At 34.2% G+C, this 23,486-nt stretch overlaps 1 protein-coding gene across 5 annotated transcripts in view; it reads left to right on the plus strand.

Moving 5' to 3' along the window:
• Positions 1-20,532, plus strand: part of LOC134533576 (dnaJ homolog subfamily C member 7) — a 52,429-nt gene extending 31,897 nt beyond the window's left edge. For all 5 annotated transcript variants that reach the window (XM_063371109.1, XM_063371108.1, XM_063371110.1 and 2 more), the window contains 9 exons: positions 1,445-1,569; positions 2,645-2,833; positions 4,479-4,597; positions 6,139-6,292; positions 9,560-9,724; positions 13,503-13,668; positions 13,786-13,932; positions 18,023-18,172; positions 19,855-20,532. In XM_063371109.1, the coding sequence (XP_063227179.1) occupies positions 1,445-1,569; positions 2,645-2,833; positions 4,479-4,597; positions 6,139-6,292; positions 9,560-9,724; positions 13,503-13,668; positions 13,786-13,932; positions 18,023-18,172; positions 19,855-19,970 (1,331 nt within the window). In that variant the 3' untranslated portion in view covers positions 19,971-20,532. The remainder of the gene's footprint in view (positions 1-1,444; positions 1,570-2,644; positions 2,834-4,478; positions 4,598-6,138; positions 6,293-9,559; positions 9,725-13,502; positions 13,669-13,785; positions 13,933-18,022; positions 18,173-19,854) is intronic.
• Positions 20,533-23,486: the final 2,954 nt, after the last annotated feature.

The raw sequence follows: 23,486 nt of genomic DNA on the forward strand, positions 1-23,486 counted from the left end.
GTTGAGCAACCGTGTCGTTGCAATCCGCATGATGCCTTATCTTGACTCAAATTGGGTTCCTTTCAGCAGCATTTTCATCTGGGGAAATAGCTAAATGTCACACGGAGCCATGTCGGGTGCGTAGGGAGCCTAACGAACCACAGGATTGTTGTGTTTGGCGATGAAAGCTTGAATGAATCAATGCACAAAATGAGTAGGTGTTTTGTCATGATAGAGCTGCGAAGGTTTCACTGCCCACAGCATCACGAAGGCGGCAAAGGACCTCCTGGTAGTACGCCTTTGTGATGGTTTGGTCTCACTGTTTGCATTGTCCAGCATGTCCTGTGCGATGTCCATACTCCATTGTTAGCAGCTTCAGTACAAATTTTGCGGACACTCTCCCCATGCCAAAATTCTCTGTCAAAATTGAATGTACTTATCCAATGCTTACCCTTACATAGTTCGCAGTTTCTCGGACTTTGATATGACGGTCATGGCAAGACGAAAGTCCGTATTTTCCCAATTGCATTGTCATTCTGGCTTGTTGAGAGCCTACCTGAACGTGGTTCACTGTCCACTGATGTGCGGCCATCTTTCAAGCGGTTGTACCACTCCTTTATGCGTGCGGTGCTCATGGCATCGTCCCCGAAAGCCTGTTGAATCTAGCAAATGGTTTCCACTTGGGTTTCGCCAAGCTTTTGGCAAAATTTGATGCAATATCACTGCTCAAGTTTTTCTCTCATCTTACAAAAACTGAAATCCGATGACCGCTCACTACACGTCTTCACTCGTTGGCGGACTGCCAGCGACTGACGCATCCTGTGGCCGGGAAAACATTCACGGCTGCGCATGAGTGTTCCCTCCACATCTACACTGAAGGAAGTCTCCCGTACTTCATTGGTTTATGTGGGGAAAAATAAGGTTCAGTACTTTTTTCAACACACTTCGTATTTGCCAGAATATTCTGGAATATTTAAGGTGCAACTGGTCATAGTAAGTATTTTGATGAGTTTTTTGCATTTTGCTATAGTAATTAGTAAATTTTTTACTTCGTTATTTCTGTGTGTTTACTCTTTTGTTTAGAAATATGTTTTCGGATATGTTAAAAAAATTAACAGTGTGTCTGGCAGCTATACATTATGAGTAGTGCAAAAAGTATGTACACATGTAACCAAAGAGTTTATATCTCTAGAATGAAAGTTTTATTTATTATTTGCTTTTTAGGACTAATTAAAAAATATGCCTTGATTCAGAAATATTGTTGCTTTTTGTTTTCTTTTACACTATTTAAATGTTATTAATTTTTCAACTTGAAAATGTTTCTTCAACACCATTGTCATATCAGATCACTGAGGTTTTTTGTAATATATTTTTATGTGAAAATGATTTAATTTTGCTCAGAGTAATGATTTTTTCGAAACCATAGATTTGTTAAAGTTTTAACTGTGTTTGGAATTTTTTTTAGATCTATGTCCGGAGACCGCATCCTACTATGGGAACCGCGCTGCTTGCTATATGATGCTGCATCAGTACCGAGATGCATTAGAGGATGTTAGGAAGTCAGTGTCTTTGGATGACACATTTGTGAAGGTAAAGCACATATTTTGGACTTAAGTGTGAACAGAAGCATTGTTTTTTGCTACAACGTTTATCATGCAATAGTAAAAATTGTTTATCTTAAGGTTGGCCAGAGTTAATGTTATTATTGTTGTATATGGCATGCAAATTTATGAATTTTTGAACACAATGACAAACTAGTTGATTTAAAAAATTTTTAAAAAAAAGAGGAGAAAAAATTCACACCACTTTCCAAATTTATTCAACATTCTAAGAAATAAGGTAATGGGAGGGAATAAATAAAATCAGTGGTAACTTATCTGGAGTAGAACAGGAAAATGAAGAGTATCACCAAAGGCATGGTTAGGTAGTAAGTTAGCTTAAAAAATATATTGCATTCTTTTTTCATCCCAATTTAAATCTTATTTACTGTCATCATTACTCATCATTACAACTTAATTTTTTTACCTTCATCTTGACTATATTAAAAATCACTAGCATGCTCTTAATTTGTTACAATCCAGACCTACCACTAGCTATGGTCTCAATTGCACATACATAAAAAACACTTAGAAAATTTATGAATCACTTTGTTGTATTTAAGCCTAGACTAGACAAATTAGTGCAACTAGGAAGGGGAATCATCTTTTCCATTTGTAAAATTTACAAAATCTTTGAAATAATCATTAAATATTTGTCCTTAAAACTGTAAACTCTTTTGTTACACACAGCGGTAAGAATGGTGTTATGGTACTGCATGTTAATGTTTGGCACAAGGTGATGATTTTGGCTACCGCTACCACTTATTCTTGCCATGATTGGATATATTGAATATTTAGTTACCCTTTTCAGAAATGTTAAGTCTTTCACTGAGTTTAATTAAAATTAAAACGCTGCTTATTGACACAGATCATAAAAGTGAAAGTGGTTTTAACAGGTAGGGCTGTGAAATTTTTTCCTTAATTTTTTTTTTGTACGATTAAAAAAAAACTTAAAAGTTTATTAATTTTGTTAAAATCTCCTTGAAGTCCATAAACATCTATTCAGCTTTTGAATCTTACAAAGCTTTGAACACCTTGAATGTGGAAAACTTGTCTTCTTGTTTCAGGGTTATGCTCGTATGGCCAAGTGCGCACTTGCTCTTGGAGATGTGGCTACAGCAGAAAATGCGATTGCAAAAGTCAAAGAGCTTGAACCACTGAATGCAAGCATTTTGGTGGAAGCAAACAAATTGGATAGTGTCAAAAGGTTCGAGGAAGAAGGTCATAAGGCTTATGCTAAGCAAGATTATAGAAAGGTAATTTCCAAATGCTGCAATTTAATTTTAAGCTACATACCTTTCATACTGTACTGTTTATTCAATGTGCTCATTTTGTTTGACATTTTTGTGAAGTAGTATTTAATATAATTTGACATGAATTAAATAATCTACATTCTGAAATGTCAGGGAAAAGTCAAGGAAGTTTGAGTTGGTCAGGAAATGTATTTGAAATTCTGGAAAAGTTATGAAAATTCCCCAGTGATAGTGATTCAAGGAGAAAATGTCATAATCCACACTGCTATCACTTAGACTCTGATAACATTTTTTTAAAAGTAGTGTTCTAGTTTTTAGTCATACACACAATAAAATGGCTTAGGCTATACAAGGTTCTGTTTGAAAAAAGAAAGTGCAGAAAGAACTAGGCCAGCAATGGGGATGGTTGGGGTCTGGATATTTGTATTTATTTTAGGAAATTACTAAATAGGTAAATTATTTAAAAGAAAATTATAAAGAAAATTTGAAATTTTGGTCAGGAAAAAATCATGGAAATTTTATTACAGTTTTGTGCGGGCACACTGTTAAAGATTAAATAGGGAATTTTTCACAGGAAAATCTGTAAAGTAATTTGGCTTAATTTGAAATGTGTTTTTGCTACTTGTTTTCCTGACTCATTGTGGGTAATCTATTTTTAAGTGCTGAGCTTACATCTGTTAATTGTTTTCAGCATTTGTTTTTAAGGGCTGAGATTATAAACATACTCAGAATTTCATTTCTTGGGCAGGGTTTGGTGAAAGAACCTCTTATCCCCAATCTCCCCCCCTCCCTTTTTTTGCTTATGTTTCTGGCTGATATTTTCCTTTTTTAAACATTTGTAGTACACTTTTTATTGCTAATTACAATGGTGTTAATTTAGACAATGTTTTAATGTTAATTTTTTCCACATAACAAGTCATTATGCATAAGCTGGAATATTTATCGGTGAATTAATCAACTGAGGTAGTTTAATTATAGCAGTATAATTTCTTTAACAGTTCTAAACTTACCTAAGTTTAAATAAATGTCTGTGAAAGAAATTATAACTATATAAAGTAGTCAGTAGAATTGAATTTAAAACTGTAATTTGCGATTCTGCGTGGAGTTGAAACGTCACTTGAGTGGATGTGTGCAGTGATAACGGGACATAATGATCTTGGGTGAGAGCAGAGTTATATGTTAGTTGCATCGAGAGGTGTTGAAGACAGATTTTAATAGGAGAATATCAGATATGAGTAGAGCGGGTTGCACGTCCATTAGTTAGGATGTACTGCACTCGGGTCGTGCAAATTGGGTGTCTCCGGTACGAGAGTAGGGGCATCCCGTGAACCGAATCTGTAAAGTGCAGATGCGTTCAAAGATAATGAATATAATATTTAGTGAACAGAACGAGTATGTAGTAATACTTGATTACACCTTATGACTTCCTGGACCAAGGCAAATAAACAATCGATACGTGTGTGGATCCAGAGATCCGAAGACAGCACACTACGGTCCTGACTTTCCCCGTACCTAATCCCCCCTCCTTCCAGAGTTTACTCTGGTGATGTCAAAATCCTGATAGAACCATCACATTTGGTTTCAGAAGGTAGGCCCCGTACAGTACGTTACATTGCTTTGGTACTTAGTATTTTCATGATTTTTGTAGGTGGTATTCTGTATGAAGAAAGCCTTGGAAGATGCTCCGTACTGCACACGTTACAAGCTGAGGAAAGCCGAGTGTTGGGCTTTCCTGGGGAAGTACCAGGAGGCACAGGAGATTGCCAAGTAAGTCTGTAGTAGTTGCACTGTGGTGAGGACCAAGTGTCTTGCAAGCATGAGAGGTAAGCAGGATGGAAGGGGAAATGGGGGAAGGGAATACTTATTAGTGGGGCATGGCGAAGGAGGTTGAAAAAAAATTTGCCTTTGGCACAACATTTTTCGTAGTACTGTACCTGTTAAAATTATTGTCGACCATGAGCTTAACAAGCAATATGCATGAGGGTTGGAACTTCAATAGTGGCAATACTGCTGTTGAGATTCCATGCAACAGAACAAGATATAGTTTATATCACACGTTACACGTTAGTTACATACCTACCTTACCTCAGAGCAAATGGAATCATCCTTTTTACATCACGCGTATGTGCACTGATGAGAAGATCAGAGCCTTGTGTTAGATGGCGGTCGAATGCCAGACTTTAAGATGGTGTTGTCTACTATAAAATATCATTTGAAACTAATCTTAAATGAAATTTCTCCAAGAATTCTTCTCCCAGTTAGTTTTTTTTTTTACTAAAATGCTAACAACTTTGTGAATCCTAGTCTGGATATATTTAGACAGCTGTAGTCTTTATTACATCTTAGTCTGAATAAAAAATAAAGTTTAACTTACACTTGTTTCTGATTATTTTGGTCCCCCTCTTTTTTTTCTTCTCAAACCAACCAAACCAAAACCTTTCCCAACAACACCTCATATCGCCACTACATATTAATTCCACTGTACCAAATATTTTTGATTCAACTTAGATGATAAATTAATAGATTTATTTGCAGTCGTGTTATTTTAAATACTTCGCTACCTGGATATTATGCGAAAAATACCAGTTTTTAAATAGTTGACGATGTACATGTATGTATCTTTCAATACAAAAAAAATCAGTTCAACTGCCCTGCAACATTTTGTGTGTCCTAACACTACAGTATTCAAGTAAATATCTATACTAAAAATAACTGCCAGTTTAGACCTCCCCTCCCCCCCAAAAAAAAGGCACATTGGACACAAACAAGTCTCGTCCGCCCCCTTTCTAGTTATGTCCCTGAGGAGACCTTGTAGGAGGGTGTTCTCCCTCCCCCCTACCCACCACCCAGTCGAGGAAATGCTACTGTAAACTCATCATGGTGGGAGCGGTAGCAGCTCCTATCATTACTGGTGTGAGGCTGAAGATGAATGACCTTGGCAAGACTCACTTTCAGATAGTATCAAGGAGTAGGTGGGAAGAGCAAGGGAGTGCAGGAGAGCAGAGAAGACTAAAAACAGAGTGGGGGAAGAGGAATGGTGGAGTGACATGGGCACACAGACAGGAGGATTGACCCTAGCTGCTGGCTGGAAGCAGTTGATGATTGTGTAAACATTCATCCCTTCCCGTCCTTTGAATAACTGAGCTGAAGATTACTATTAATGTTCTTTATATTAACATCCAGCTATTTTGTTGAGTGACCATGACACCATCACTTACAACAAATAGGATGTAGTTTCTGCTCAGTTTTACATTTCGTAGGCTTATTGTGTTAGAAATAATTTTTACGCAGCGTGTACTGGTTTGCAGTGACATCCTTCATGTCGACAAGCAGAATGCAGATGCTGTGTACGTGCGTGGCATGTGCCTTTACTACCAAGATAACGTGGAGCATGCTTTCAGCCACTTCCAGCATGTTTTGCGACTTGCCCCAGACCACAAGAAGGCTAAGGACATTTATAAGGCAAGTTTAATGTTTTGGTACCAGTTTATTAAACTACAATAATAGTCGGTGCTGTTCTTCGGTTTGGCACATTCTGCTTATCCAGTACCGATCAAGCCCGCTTGTGTTCAGATATTTTTTTTTTCAGCTGGATTCTGGCAAATTTTTTTACCTTGACACCAGGTAACACCACATGTAAAGCTCACATATTTCTTTTGTTGTAGAGCAGCTCGTAAAAACTTTTTTAAAAATGTAATTTATTGGGCCATTAATTAATTTTTATTATATACTAGCTCAAGTACCCGGCATTGCTTGGGCTAAAAACATCAAAATTTAAGGAACATCACTACTGAGTCTGTAGGACATGGACTTGAAAAACAGGAAATTTTTATTTTAAAGTCCCATTGATTGCACAATTTTGGTGCATCAAGGCTACGCATCAGCAAAACCGGGATGCCAATCTTCAACTTCATTTTTTAGGAAGACTGGTAACCCTTAGGCAAGACGTGACGGATGCACCAGCGCAAGTTACATATTCAAGGAAACACCATCTATTGACGAAGTTCTAAACTATACTGTTATTAGTGCCTTTAGTTTCTAACAGCTGTGAGCTATACTAAGCGGATGGGTTTCGCCAATGAGAAGGATAGGAAGTTGCCAGACATTACTATATGATTGTGTGGCGGACATAGAGAAATCATGAAATTAATTTGCATATATAACCAAAAATTAACTCGAAAATCACATAAAAAACTATTTTTTAAATACAATAAATTCAATAAATGTAATTTATTTGGCAGGAAAATTATACCATTATGATATAGGCCTACTAAAAAAAAATTTACAAATTTCTACTTGTTTTATCTTGCTACTGCTATAGTTACTCAGTTTTACATTATGGGGGTACATTTTCCACACGCATAAATACTTCATTTATTTTTTTTGTTCCAAATAGTTAAAAATGATTATTAGAAATTATTTTATTGTGAAAGTGAAATATATATATATATTAGTCAAAATCATTTAAATACCATATTTGTTTAGTAATATGCTATAGTTAGGAATAAACAAAATTCATTAAAAACAATAAAACCATGTAATATTGTCCCTAAAAATTGAGTAAAATATAAGAAAAATTCAGTCTCGTGTTTGCAGTAGTACATCTGCCACATTGCCCACTGTGAACCAAACAATCTATCATAGTTGCCTCCAGTGTGACTATGTGTTAATACATACATATTGTGATTACAAGCTTACTCTGATGATTTGTTTCTTTACTGAAAAAAAGTTTGTTTAAAAAGGAACAGTCATATTTTGGCAAGAATGTGTAGCCAGGAAGGGTGGATGTCAAGGGGGGGGGGGGGGAAATTGTCCAGACCCTTCCAGGATTTAAAAGAAAAAAAAGCTAAGCAGAATAAATAATCACAGCAACCTAGCTACATAAGGTTACAGAATCATTATTTTGGAAAGATTTTTTTAAAATCCTTAGTGGGCTACAGTATGTCGCACCTCAGACCTCCCGGGCTAACTCAAAATTGGCCTGAAGTGGACATTCATAAACACTTGCATGAATAATTTGGGCGCTGAAAAATCGTGTTAGTTCCAAAGAAATGTTACTGTGGGCGTTTCATTTACTGAAATAATGTCTCTGATACCAAACTGATTATTAACATTTTTATTGATACTTCAAAAAATCCACAGTCATTGTGGTAGCCATCTTGTGACCACAACGAACAGTACATGCGAGGTATACATATTTTCACACATAACATCATCATCATCTCAGATTCCAAAAACAAACACACAAGACTGTTTGCAGGTACCGAAGCCTGAATATTTGAAGATAGTTCGTCGTTAGGTCCGGTAGTTACACACGAACTCACGGTATGAAGCCGAAGGACTGGAGAGATCACTCGTACATTGCTGTGGGCTAACACCTGCGAGCTGTGGTTAAAAACTTCTAGTTCAAAGTTTTGAAATCTGAAAACAGATGATAAAAGGTAGCGTCCGGACCACAGCCACTAAATTCTTTATACACTCACATAATTGTATAATTTATGTGAGCCACTGCCCAACATGCGGCCTACTCTATACCTCGTCCAGACAATGCCTGAGGAATGAAGCTACGCTGAAGGATGTTGCAGTAGCGTTACATCTCCAGCCATTCACAGCACAGCACTCACAAAACCCTGTCGTCATACCAATTTCAGGTACCCTGGAGCGAGGCGCTTCCGACAGATTACGTTAAGAAACAATCACGTGGTCTGGTGACCTCACTTTAAACCAATCGCAAAAGTACCTTATAAAATTACCAGCCAATACGGGTGCAATTGCAACAGCTGTCCGACACCTTCCAACTTCTTTTCTCACAGTTACCGAATAGTTACCGAATTCTCCATCTCTCTCTCTCTTTCTCTCTTTCTCTCATTCTCTCCTTACGCAACGGGCCAAATTATTGTATCAGCTTTCAAAGAATCATGGCAAAAACCAAGTACAATGGAAAATTATGTTAACACACTCATTTATGAGCAAAACAAAACAATACATTTACCAACAAACAGGTAAAAACAAGGCCTAGGGGCTTATTCACTACAAAGTAAGCAACTCATCAGAACAACTTTAAAAGCATGAAATAAGATCTATTATGATCATAAAATATGTATAAAAACAGGAATACTTCTTAAATGAAATAAAAAGATGTTATTTAAATTATATTACAGAATCTAACCATACTAATATAAAACAAAACAACTTAGTTAAAATATTTAACAATTGTGAAAGGCAGTAACCTGGGTGGTTAAAAGTATTGTATATCCTCGCCATTATAGTCTGCATGCCTCACACCCAAAAGTAGCAGAAATTGTTTTTCCAAGTAATCTATTTTTAATTCCAGTTTGCACAGGTGTTTTGTAAGTATTATTTCTTTCATACATACTTGACAGTGTTTCATGTATTTAGTAACATTAATATATGTGTTCATGACTTGTTTGAACAAATTTTTCAAATAATGGCGGTAAGAACAACGGTTTAAAACAATTAAATAAAAACCAAATTATAAAATGTTAAATTCTTGTTCAAATCATTGCTTAAATTTCTGTGTGTAAATAAATGTTAGAGCTCTAAAAGCCCACTATTCCCAGGGATTTCATTATAAAGAAAACTCATAAAAAAATTATGTAATGGTTAAACCGGACCCCCTCCTTCACAAAATTCTGGCTGTAACCCTGGATGGATATGGAGTTTTTTCCATGTACTTGTAGTTAATAAATTTTCTATAATTTTTTACAGCGTGCAAAAGCTCTGAAGCAGAAGAAAGAAGAAGGCAATGATGCATTCAAAGCAGTGAGATTCCAGGAAGCATATAAACTGTACTCAGAGGCATTAAGTATTGATCCACACAATGATGCTGTAAATGCAAAGCTGTACTTCAACAGGGCAACGGTTTCAGCAAAGGTAATTTCTCTCTCATTTTTAAATTTTTTGACGTGACAACGTCTAATAAATCGATGAACGCCGGCTGCACGCACGAAAAAGTGTCCCACTACGGATGTCCCACTACGGATGTGACGTGTTTGTTCATTGTACGCATGTGTGGCATCTCTCTTCATGCTCATTGTACGCATGCGCGGCATCTCTCTTCCACTCGATTGGAACAACCATCGATTTGACTTTTCAATCATATTTTCGTCGTTTTAATTATTAATATTATGTAATTTAACGATCGTCCACAGATTTTCAGCACAATTGGTACGGTTATTTAAAAGTAATGTTTAATATTCAAATACGTTTTGAACCAACAATGGAGTTTTACAGTTACATATAATAATTCAAATTACACCCGGGATCTTTTGCACAATGTTTTAAAAAATATTGTAACACATTATAAATAAGTTTGGTGTATTTGGGATGCGTATTTGTTATCAAATCGTGTTATAAAAACGAAATAATAATATTCCCCTACCCTGAAAAAAAGTTTATATATATATATATATATATATATGAGCCATTTGAAAATACTTATTTTCATGTATGGCCTCGTGGTCTTGCGGTCAGCGTCACAAACTTTCAATCCAAAGGATGTCGGTTCGAATCCTGGCAGGTGTAAAATTTTTTTTTGTACTTCTAAAAATAAATACGGCGCACGCAACATTTCAATAGTAATAAATATATTTGAATTAATGCAACTAAAAGTAAATTTATTAATTAAATTGTACATTTCATTTCACTCCTTTGTATCCATGCAAAATAGTGATAATTCAATAAAAATGATTCAAATTAAAAAAAAAATTCTTCCTCAAAGAAAATAATATTTTTAATGCCTAAATGGTTTGGTTGCAAAAACCTATCACGGCTCAGTCTCAGGCCGAATATGATATTTCCTTTTCTTCTGGATCAATCATTTCATCAATGTTTTGTTATGACGTCACGTTTAACTATCGTACGTAAACCGACTTTACAGATAACCAATTTTTTTTTTTAAAAGTCACTTTAATGAATCCTGTGTTAACTTCCTAAACAAGCATTGCAAATTTTTTTTTTAAGATAAAGTTAAAGCAGTGTGAAGATAAATGTGTGATATGATTGTTAGCTAGGGATGGTTATGAATATTTATAATGAGTAAGTTGGCTTAGTTTAAGTGCTATTGTGAATTTTTTTTCTTATTGTGTTTGTTAGCACATGAACAATGTTAAAGTAAACAAATTCAGCAGATAAAACCACTTTAATCCCCCTTGCATATTTGTTGAGTGAATCTTCTTTGAGTGCAGTGGAAGTACGATTTTAATGCCGAATTTTAATGCAACGTTTTCCTGAAACATTGTTTGTGAAACGATTTCTGATGCTAAAAGGACGGAGAATAGTTTGTTGATGGTGCAGAGAACTTGTCGGGTTCCGATGCCTTGAGCAGACACCATGTGGCGGCGTGCGGCTCAGGTTGAACCCTGCCGTGCTGCAGGGACAGGCGGATAGCGGCGGTAGGGACCCGCCTGCACCGGACGCCACCCTACTTACTGGTGTATAGTAAGGGAGTATTTGGGGAGATGACAAAACAACAGGTTTTGAGCTCATTGTTGTGCACAGTGCCACGGGGCATATAGGCAAGAAAATGGTGTTCTTTTATGTATATATTATTTCAATTATGTGTTGTAAATCAGTATTGTTAAACAGTGTTATATGAGTATTGTTTTAGCTGTGTAACTAATTATATTTTGGCTAGTTTAAAAAAAAAAGTTTAAACAAATTCTTGTGAGTGGAATATTGTTTTTATTTCCATTTTGTGGCATTATTGTTATAATGTAAGGAATTACTCTGAGGTGGGTAGGTCCATGCCGTTTAGTTTTCGTGTTGTGGATCGGCGGACATGTTACTCATTGTTCATTCTTTCGACAGCAGAACATTATAAATGCCTGTGAATGTATTGCAGTATGTTTATATAGCCTTTTGGCAGAATCTGTTTCACTATTACTCGATGATAAGCTGATATTTGCAGAACTACAAAATAAGTCTATTAGAATGCTCATTCACATCTAACCTATATGTAGTATAAAATTAAATTAAATTCACTCTTATTATAATCAATCCTAGCTTTGATATTTACTAAACAAATTTTCTTTATGATGTATTTCAACAGTGAGTAATATTTATTGTTAATTAATCAGTATCGATTGATCACAAATTATTGATATCCTAAGCTGTTATTTTGACATGAGTAATAATTTTCTTCATGTTTATTTACATTTTAATCAAAATTGTATTAAATAAAAAATATTAGGTTTCTTTGATTTAAAAAAAAAACAGTCCTCTGTTATCTTGTTATTAAATTGTATAAATGGTTTTGCTAGTAATTTTAAGTAATATTTTAAATGTGGTTGAGAATAAAATTTATTGAAGTTGAATTACTTTTTAAAATGTGTATAAATTGTAGTTCGAATTGTTTTCATGCTATAATTGGGATCTTGTATATCTTAATATAACATTTTATGGTGTGATTATTTCAACAGGTAATAATATATATTATTTTTTTAATCATTAATTAATTATCAATAATTATTGATATCATGAACAGTTATTTTGAAGTGAATAATTTTGTTAATTCATGTTTATTTAGAAAATTGTCTTCTTTCTCTCTCTGTCACATTTTAGCCCCTTACATTATATTTACAATTCGAGGTTTGATCTGACAAAAAAGTTTCACTTCTGTCAACTTGTATTGAGTTACATGCCCCCCTTTTTTTTTTAATATTTATTTATTGTCATTCTAGGGCAGAGCATTTTTTTTTAGTTGCATATTAGGTAAGACATTTTGTCGGACAAAGAATAAAAGTGGTCTGAATTTAGGGGCTTTTATTTTCTGTGTAAAAATTTATTTTAAAATTTCTAGTATTTAACTTTATCAATTTGATTGTAAATTTTAAAAATTTTTATGCATCTTTCACCAGTATCAAAAGTTTAATTAATTTAACAAGGCATAATTTGTAAAAACCTAATTAATTTTTTTAGTGTAGGAAACCTGGAAATTTTGCTCCATCTAAATGCATTCTTCAAGTAGTACATAGATGCCAGTTTTCGTAATGAGCATTACATGAAAATGTATAGAATTCTTAATGGCTTATTTGTATTTTCTTTCGCAAATAAAATTTTAAAATTTAAATAAAAAATTGTGTAGTTCTCACTTGAAGCTACTGTTAGTAATTAAAATGCATTAAACACTGTCATTGTATTTTACCATTGTTTTGTTTTTGTAGTCTGTATCGTACTGCATCAGGCAAAACTGCCATGTTCTTGCAGTATAATTGAAGTAACAGGATACCAAATTTTGAATTGATCAGTCCTGTGGAAGTTGCTCATATCCCTTTATCGACCAGAAAAGAGTTGATCTTCAAACGGCTGAACATATTTTCTTGAATCATAGCTAAGAACACTCTCGATCAAGTCATCTTTCAAACAAACAAAAAATCAAATCAAATAGGTTTGTTCATTTGGGAGCTATGATGCCACAGACAGATACACAGTTACACACGTTAAACTTATAACACCCCTCTGTTTGCATGGGGGGGGTTAAAAATAAAGGCCCTGATATTATTATTCCTATGTAAAATATTTTTTAGAATATAATTTTTATACATTTATGAGACTTATTATAGGTAGTTACTAATTACAGTTTGTAAGAATTTGGACAGTTTGTTTTGTCGTGAGAATCTCCATGTTGTTAGTTCAATATTTTTTATTATAGCTTGGTCGACTGAATGAGTCAATCACAGATTGCACTTCAGCTCTCAAATTGGACGAGACGTACATGAAAGCTCTCTTGCGACGTGCCAAGTGTCACATGGACTTGGAGAACTTCGAAGAAGCAGTTCATGACTATGAAGTTGTAGTGAAGATGGACAAGAGTCGAGGTAATGAGTGTGAATAATCGAAAGTTCTTTAATCAGTGATGTAATAATTTCAATTGCAATTTCTTAAGGCAAAAAAAAAAGTCTATTATATTTAACTTGAATGTAATATGTTCTCAGAAAACAAGAGACTTTTGCAAGATGCAAAGTTCTGTCTGAAGAAGTCCAAACGCAAAGACTACTACAAAATTCTGGGAATTGATAGGAATGCTTCAACAGACGAGATCAAGAAAGCCTATCGCAAGAGAGCTCTGGTGCATCATCCAGGTAATCTACTTTTCATTAGCAAGTCTTTTTTCTCTGACTCCAAGGATTTGAGTTTGTAATGTTAATATTTTAGCTGGTAGATCAACCAAGCTAAGGTTTGTAGTTTCACCCAAATTCTTCAAGATTTTACAACTATACAGGTTTTGTCATTTATCATTAAAGTTATAGCTAAAAATCAAGTAGGCTATTTAATAACGGCACTACTACCAATGTTAAGGTGCATATCAAATGTCAAGGCATAGTGTTGAAAAATTTTTCAATAAATGGCTATTAAAGTGTACTTTATACTTTATAACTGTGTGTACATATCAAATTACTACGTATTGTGTAATGGTAAATTTTTAAAATGTGCATTGATATAGATTAAACGTTCAAGTCCTGCACACGAAAATAATTTAAACGTTGGGGACCACTGACTTGTTCTTTGTGTTGGAAAACTAACTATTCAGCTCTACTTGCTGAGCATGACCATGCTGATTGGTGCAGCCTGCTTCATTGAAGATTACACTTTGTGGGTGACGAACTTGCTGCAGTTCACTACATTTTTGAACATCTTGATTTTACAATTTCCTGCAACTCTTAAGGGAATAGCTCTGCGGAAATTTCTTTATTTTTTAAATTTTTTTTTTGTATTTTAGTTTTTTTTTTTACTTTCTCCTTAAGAAAGGATTGCGCTGATTGGAATTATTGTGTTGTAGAAAAGGGTGCCACATTAACTAGGTTTACGGGCCTGACAGGACTTCAGTATGTTGGAAGATTACATGGTCATTTGTATACTCTTAAAAGAACAGAAGCTCGACTGAGATGTAGGAAGGGACTGTGGTGGTATAGAGGCCAGATCACTTGCTTCCTACCAAGGCAATCAGGGTTCGATTTTGGGTGGGAAACATGGCGGATGTTACTGTCAGCCAGTGGGGGTTCATGGGGTACTCCAGTTTTCCCGATTTATTCCGTCAATGCTCCTTTAGCAGCTCGTCATTTCTAATGACTGATATTGACAAGACATTAAGCTATTTCCATTCTGTATACAGAGACACAAGAGTGCCATGTTGCAATAGTTTTCCAATTCGCTACTCCCCCTTAACACAGTTGTCTGTGTCATCTTGTATTCACTGAAAAATTTATTCACAGCTTGCAGTACAGCTTTGCTTTGGTTTTTTATTTAAAACTTCATAAGGTGTAAAACAGGGCTCTACAAATCCCGTGTGCCAGGTGTCTATGACACATAGCCTTTCCTTGCTGATGACTATCTTCTGTCAAGGTACCACTTGTTACCGGATGGCTGTTTGCATCCCGTAACTTGCCTTGTCTTGCCCCTAATCTCTCTTGGAATACCGCCACGTCGCCAAAAGTCCGAGCCATGTGGAAGCCAGCCTATTAAAGAACATTCTCGCTACCAAAGTTTGTTGAGGGCAACAGGTATATATATACCTCTCTGGTGAGCCACACCGACTGAGACATAAAAGGAACCGTCCGCCATCATCGCGTAAGTCAGGCTGTTCCCGGCTGCCTCCACGTACTTTGGTAAGCCCTGCAATATTCAAACGTAAATAGTAAACAGTTAACATAAAATAATTAGGGGAATTGCAGAAGAAGCACTTGCAAAAAATTCTTACCTTTAAATTAAATTGTTATTACAATATCAGATTCATGAAACAAAAATTGTAATTTTTTTCCTGCAGTCAGTTGTATGACTTTCTGCAAGAGCATTCTTTCTTCCCACAGCATAATTGCCCAATTCGTAAATATGTTTAATCATTTAGGAATTTTTCAGCAACTGTAGATGATTGTAACCGCAAATATTTGGTAATTATTGCAATGTCATTCGCACACTCACTATAAACCATGTGCTAGATCTCCATCGACCAGTACAGTCCATTGTTCACCATTGGCATACCCTTATTTACTTTATGTGTCGTTGTCCATTGAGTGACAGCAGGTTAACCAATCTTGGAGCTTGATGGAATCTGTGCCATACAGCGTAAGCGTTGTATTCTACATACAATTCTGCTTCTATCTGAGTCGGTGTGGCACTACTGCTTGGCTCGCTGAAGGGGTATGTGTAACCGTTCCCTTTGGTAGCAAGAATGCTCTTTAATGGGATGTCTTCCACGTGGCTCTGACTTCCTGCGTCATAGTGGGCTGAACTGAGGTGGTAACATAACTACAGGCGTGAAAGAGGCACACTGTCTTGAGTGTCACTGGTGATATTCAAAGATACATTAGGGGCAAAACAAGGCAGGTTACCGAATGCTTACAGCCATCCTGTAAAACAGTGGTTTTTAAAACATCAGCAAATCATGTTGTACAGAAATGACTGCATCAAAGAAACCAGTACGGTATTTACACTAGTGTGCATGTATTTTTTACGTGGTGAGCTTATAGATAAATAAAGTATTTGGCATCCCCCATGATGGCTCCACTCACCACGAATGCGCACCTGTGTGTCCAAAAAGCTTGGTAATATCACATATTTACAACTAGACGACTGTGGAACTTGAAGACTGAAGTAGTAGTTTTTTATTATCACTGGCTGCTAGATTTTGTTTCTAGCTCCTAATCTTTCAGAGATTTTGTACAGATATAATGTAGGACCCTTTTTTAAATTAGGTTTCTTTAGACTAGAATGCTATTATAAAGCTTTTAGTTGCTATTGTGAAATATTCAATTGATTATTTTCTGTAAAAAGGTATCGGAGCTGCCTTAACTAAATATGGGTTAATAATACTTAACTTTTAATTACCCTGGATCTCACCCACACCACCTTTTAAATTCAATTTTTATATTCTGAGATTGTTTATGGTTAGGATATCTGATATGATGTAAAAGTAAGCAGAGTTTTTCTCATTTACTGAACTTGTGCCAAGATTAACATATTTTTTTAAAGTGTGTTTAAAGCTGATGTGTGTGATTCGTTGTGGGGCTCTGGTTGGAACAGTGCCAATTTCTCAACATTTTGGGAATTTTTAACTACATTAGAATTTGTTGACCATAGTCATTTGTCATAATCCCGCAATGAGACATTAAATTTTTTTTGTCTTCTCAAGGCTGGAATGCTTGTCTTTTACCGTAAGTTAGTGTGCAACGTCAGGACTGTGGTTTCGTTAAATAACCTGTTTTCATTTGGATAAATTGGTACCATTTAAATTAGATCATTTTAGAAGTTGATTGTGTTTGTGTTATATCTGGAAAACTGTGTTTGGAAGATGGCCCTCATTGTGCCTTGTAAATTTTTGGTCAAATATAAGAAAAACAATGTCTGTAATTGTCCTCGAGAGACTTTATTACCATCATAAATAATTTAGAGAAACAAATTTTTTTTTCAACTTAAAACATTTTTTCAAAACCCAAGCAAATTCAAATGTTCTTTGTGTGTAACAGTCAGACCAAATAGAGCTAGCTGGACATTTTGACTGTTACAAACTCAAAATTAGGGATGGGTCAGTTTATTCTTCGATGCCATGATTCTGTCGATCCTGACTGGTATCAGAACTGTTGATCCTTTTTTCAAGAATCAAAGTGTTCAATTCCATGGTATTTACCAGGTAGCATCAGTGTGTTTTTTTTTCGTATGTGGTATAATAATTGAAAAATAAATAAAAGCCTCAATACTTGCAATTTTTTCAAATGTAATTTTTATTTTTATTTTATATAAATTTTCAGCACACTGAACCTTGCCATGTCAGAGGACATTTCATAGTTAACGTAGGTAAATTGTCCAAGTAAAAAAGTAAAAACAAAATTGTTACATGATGAAATATATTAAGGGCTCATATGCTCATTTTATGTAAGAAAATATATTTAGGCTTCTTAAGTGTTCATCTTCAATTTCCATAGTTTCATTCAGGATTGAATCTAAATAAAAAAACTAGAATCTAGGAAAATTTTTGAATTCATACTTAAAATGGGAATATTTCAAAAATTGAAACATCCAAAATTAAGGCTGGGATGGAACAGATCTTAATTCTCTTAACTCATTTTGATTAGCATATTTTCATAGAATTAGTTAGAGAAACAGTTTTTTTTTCTAAAAGCAGAATTTGTAAAATCTATGTATAAAATGTTCCTGAGTTATTCATTGTTCTTGCAGATCGTCACGCAAGTGCTTCGGATGGTGAAAAGAAAGAACAAGAAAAGAAGTTCAAAGAACTGGGGGAAGCATATGGAATATTGTCCGACCCCAAGAAAAGAGCTCGTTACGATAGTGGCCAAGATTTGGAAGAAAGTGACGGATTAGGAGGTGAGTTTTTGTAACTTAACATTTTTTTCATTAATTTATTTGTTGTATTACACTACTTATATTAATATATTACACAATGTAATGTATTTATACCTACCATTTTGAAGAAATTTTTTTTATCTGTGCCCATTCATAGTGGAGAAAACTTCAAGTAGCGTAATTTTTATGAATACAAGAAACTTGTGATAATCCAGTATGATCCAGGTGGTATGATTTTAATGAATAGGAGAAAATTGTGTTGATCCATTATAATTGATAAAACTGTAAATATGATAATCGTATCACAATTAACTTGACTGCTAACAAATTTTTGTACTAATATGATTATCATAGCATTGATTTTATTAATAAGTTGTACCATCTATTTAGTTTGCTAAAAGTAAATCTGAAAACCATCTGGTTTATTGATATGCAATTTCTTCAAATTCTTTATTCTCTATTCAGGATATCCTAGTTATGGGTTATTATTTAAATTTTTGTATGAGCATGTATGGTTATTTTTATATACTCATAACAATAATAATATAACTGCAAGCAGTTGTGTGTTTACTGCATGAACCAGTAGTACGTATTAGTAATGTAAACAGAATTTATAAGATTTGTATGATATAACAAGAAATAGAACAAAATTTTTCAATGCACTTTAGCTTTAAATTAAATTAGTGATACAAATAAAATAAAAATGTCAATTATTGTGTTTTGCATTTTTAAGGATTTTTAAAATTATTTTATTATATTAGTTTCTAAGTTTAACATCATTGCAATTTGTCTTGTGTTTGTCAAGTAATTGTCATCCTTATTAGGATAATTAAAAAAAAATGGACGTTATGCCTCAATTGGAACATCCTCACAAAGTCGATACGAATGCAAGCAGATGATTGGCCAAAAAATACAATGTAACAGCGTGCAGCAAAAAAAAAGGTTTTGATGGTTATGTTTGTTATTGTTTAGATATAGTATATGTTCAAATGATAAATATAGTTGAGTTTAAAGATAAACATTATTACATTAATTTTTTCCTAAAACTCTGAAAGATATATGCGGGAAGCATCTATAAACGCAAACTTTTGAATGGAAAAATTAACTTATGGTTATATGGAAGTGAACAAGGGAATAATTTTGTTAATTTTATAAACAGGAAAATATATTATGTGCGAACATCTTAAGTGAGTTTTATTATATATTTTCAAATCTGTCTAACTCAAAATGTTGATTTTATGAATAAAATATTTACCAAATTTGGTAGTAGTAATTTTGAGGCAACATTAAAGAATGGTGCAAAAAAAATAACAGCAGAGGTCAACACCGGTCCCAAGAATGGTACTAGTAAAACATAAAATCTTGGAGTTAATTTATAATAATGAATAATTACTTAAGTCCATAATAAACATTTAAAAGTTTTATGCGAGGCTTTCTCTAAATAAAAAAAAATATTCGTGGTAATGGAATCCCCAAAAATGGTCCAATTTTAAAAGAGAAATCTGAAATAATAGCTCAAAACCGAAGTATATAATTTGAGTGAAATTTTTATCTAGCAACTAATGTTGAACCAGTTTCCTTTTAAGAAGTTTTCCCTGTTAAAGCTTTTTAGCATCCAGTCCCTTGAAAAATGAGTTGACAGGGTTTTACTGTGTATTTAACTACTACAAATGGTGTTAAATGTGCTGGCATTTTTGTTCCAGGTGACATCGACCCCAACAGTGTGTTCCAAGCATTCTTCGCTGAGCCTGGCGGTGGTGGGGCACATTTCAACTTCGGGAGCAGTTTCCCGGGCGGCTTTGCTTTTCAGTTCGGTTAAACCCCTTGTGGTACGTGAGAGACGAGACTTCGACGTTAAACATTCCACAACTCGGTCCACATTTGTGAAAATTTTTCCGAACCCTGCCTAACAAAATTTTCAGCCGGAGTTCCAATCTGCTGTTCTTACAAATTGTCAATATTGCAATAAAATAAAATGGCATGCTTTCAAAATAACAAAATGAAAAGTGGGATACTTTATTAACAGTCAGATTCCAGAGCTTGCTGTACTCATAAGTGACATATTCTTGGAGTCTAATGCAAGATTCTTGTTGCCAAAACTATTATTGCCTTTTTGTGTTTAACATGGTTTGCAGCCAGTAAATGTACAGTGCTGATCTAGACACTTATTTATTGTTTTTATCATTAATAGCATTGTTAGACTTGTGTATATTTTAGAAATTTAAGTTGAGTTATTTGTCGACTGTTATTTTTTAAGTAGAAGCGTAGAAGTTATGAGTCTGCTAGCACATCTTTGAAAGATTTTTATTGACATGTATTGTGTACATTACTATTTAGAAAAGGTGTGTCATTTCCTACTAATTAAACTTATTAAACAAAAATTGTTTTGAGTGTTTCTTGGTATTTTATTTCGAATGGAGTCACTTAATGTATGAGTCAAAGTGTCTTGGCTGCCAGCCTCCCTGTCATGTTATAACTTGTTGTCTGCTTACTAGCTGATGGAAAGGCACTGCTCATCATATGTTACATTTGTTATGTCCAACTGTTTATGGACTGTTGGAGAAATATTGTCTGAAGATTGCCTCCAGAGGTTTGTGTAGTGATAGCTAGTTGTTCTGGGCCACAAATTTCATCCGCAACACAAGTAGGTATTAATATACCAAGATTCTTGGCATGGGCAGTAACCATGTTTTGAAGTTTTTTTTTTTTTATAATTTTATGATTTGGTTCTATAACATAATTAAATTTAAAAAAAATAATCTCAATGTTATAGACATAAAATGCTTCAAAACACAATAGTTATTGCTTCTGAGATCCTTACATTTTGTCGAGGCCATCTCTGGAAATTGAAACTTGCTAAGGAAAAAAATGTGTGTGTAAATTTTTCGGGCAAGGGAATGCCATGAAAATGTAGCACTAGAATCTCCCATGAGAGTAAGCATGGCTCGGCCTGAACTCTTGGTATTTTGTACCGTATGAATCCAACATGCAAGTACGAGTGATTACGTTATGAACTGAAAGAAAAATGCCGTATTACCCGAACAAGCTACGCCCTCGAATAATCCTTTAACCCTTAATATTTTGACCATAACCGTAAATATTTGTTATTTATAATAAGGTTTGCATCAAACTTTTGAAAGTGGAATTTATCATATTTCAAGTTTATATTAAATGTTTTATTATGGAACTATAGAATTATTAAAAAATACTAACTGCCTTTAAAGTTTTCTGTAAAACTAATGGCATCCTAGGTACTGATGTTGATATCTGCCAATTATTTTTTTTCAACACACTTAATTCTTGCTACAAGATACTGTATCAATTTTTTCAGTGAAAATCTTTATGTAAATGCGTAACTGTAAAGTTTTGCTGTAAAAATTTTTATTAAGATGGGTCGAGGCTCAAAAATTTGAGCTTAGTTGAGCAAGGAGCTAAAGCTAGATTTGACTCAAGTCTATTATCTTTTTTTATAAGAAGGAACATAAAATCACATACCATTATTTTGCAAACACTTTCCAACTTAATCTCATATGTATGTGTGTGTGTGTAATATATATATATATATATATATATATATATATATACACACAGTTTTCTTTAAGTACAGTTAATTTGACATAGTAACACTGCCCAAAAAAAGTAAAACGTTTCTTCCACTATTTATGATTCAAAACACTGAAAAAGACTCCATTCGATTCTGTAATGGCTTGCTGTATGTCGGAGATTAGTATTGCAGCAGACAAGCTATAAAACATATATTAATGTTTGTAATTTGTTTTTTTTTCCCTACTACACCAGCAATTGATAGTATCTCTGATTGGCACAAACACAAAAGTCCTACATCTTGTCTTTCTCATATCTTCGACTATCTGATGAAATGGAGGATGGATGCTAAACCTGTTATCTATGGGTGGACAGATTTATTTTTGTCAACAACAAATAAATTTCATATTTCATACGTAGTGTAATTCCATTTTTTTTTAAAGAAAATTTGGATGTTATTTTAAAATGCCTTAGTGTTGCCCTTTTTTAAGTATGGACATTCATTTTTAACCTGAAAATGGCAGAAGAAAAGGAAAAATAATACAGAGTTAATTTTCTGTTTACATTTTTCATTTCGATAAGGTTCTAACTTTATGCGCATGATTTTGGCACGTCCATTTAATGATGTTTAAAAAAAGTACTTGAAGTAAATGCCCTTCAGTTTTGAGAAAAATATAAGAAAATTCTAAAAGTATATTTGCATAGTTGCTAGATTTTGCTGCAAAGTTTTTTTTTATCTGACTGGTTTAAAAAAAACACGTAGTCGGAAAGGCTTTGAAATCTAGGGAAATAATCTTGAAGGGGAGCCATATTAAAAATTATAATTTTAACTCGTGACATGTTTTTGAGTCCTTCTGTAAGAGGGTACTGTGATACTTCTATTAGTTTCAGTAGTTCTCTTTTTTAAACAAGTGGTTATTTTAGGTACATGAAAATAAGTGAAATTGTGAGAACAGTTGGTTAGGTTGTGATAGCTACACAGACTTGCCAACTTTTAATATTCTCAAATAGTACAATAAGCAAAAATGTTTAAAAAGTGCGTAAAATGCTCGCGGGAGTTTTGGAACAAGTATCTGTAAAAACTGATGTCCTTATAGAGATGTTATCAAAACTTTTATGGCATCATGACCTGTTGAGCACCGTCTTAATGGCATACAAAATATGTGCATTCAAATAAATAAATATTCCGGAAGAAAAAAAGAGGAACTGTGACAAGTTAAAACTTAAACATACTAAGATATACAACTCAAGTCACACTTACCTTAATTTCCCAGAAGTGTTAAAACTTATAATGGTGTTTGGTTGAATATTAAGTGGATTCTTAGTTAGTCAAATAATTTTAAACACATATTTAGAGTTTTAAATTTCCTAACAGTCCATAAAAGTAGCACACACTCACAATACCACTTTAAAAAACTGGATAAAATCACTGCTTCTTCAGAGAAGCTGCAATAGCTTTCTTCGCTTTCTGTAAAAAGTCATCAGAAATTTTCTGTTCATAACAAACACCTGATTTGTTGCATTTCATAACCAGCAAACTTTCTAGAGATTTGTCTGAAAGCTGAGGTCTGAACTTAGTTCTGTTCTTGGTCACGAGACTGAATACCCGCTCACACTCAGCATTGCTGTGAGGAACACTCAACACTGAGAGCATTACTTTTGCTAATCTGTCATATTTTGGCAGTCCATCAGCACCCACAACAGAACTTAATTTAACCCACTTTGCATGTCTTCCTTGTTTATGATGGAAGATACATCTTCTAGCTGAAGTGAAATAAATTGTTTTTGTAGC

This window comes from Bacillus rossius, chromosome 1 (assembly GCF_032445375.1).
Source record: "Bacillus rossius redtenbacheri isolate Brsri chromosome 1, Brsri_v3, whole genome shotgun sequence".
In the NCBI taxonomy this organism is placed as follows: Eukaryota; Metazoa; Arthropoda; class Insecta; order Phasmatodea; family Bacillidae; genus Bacillus; species Bacillus rossius.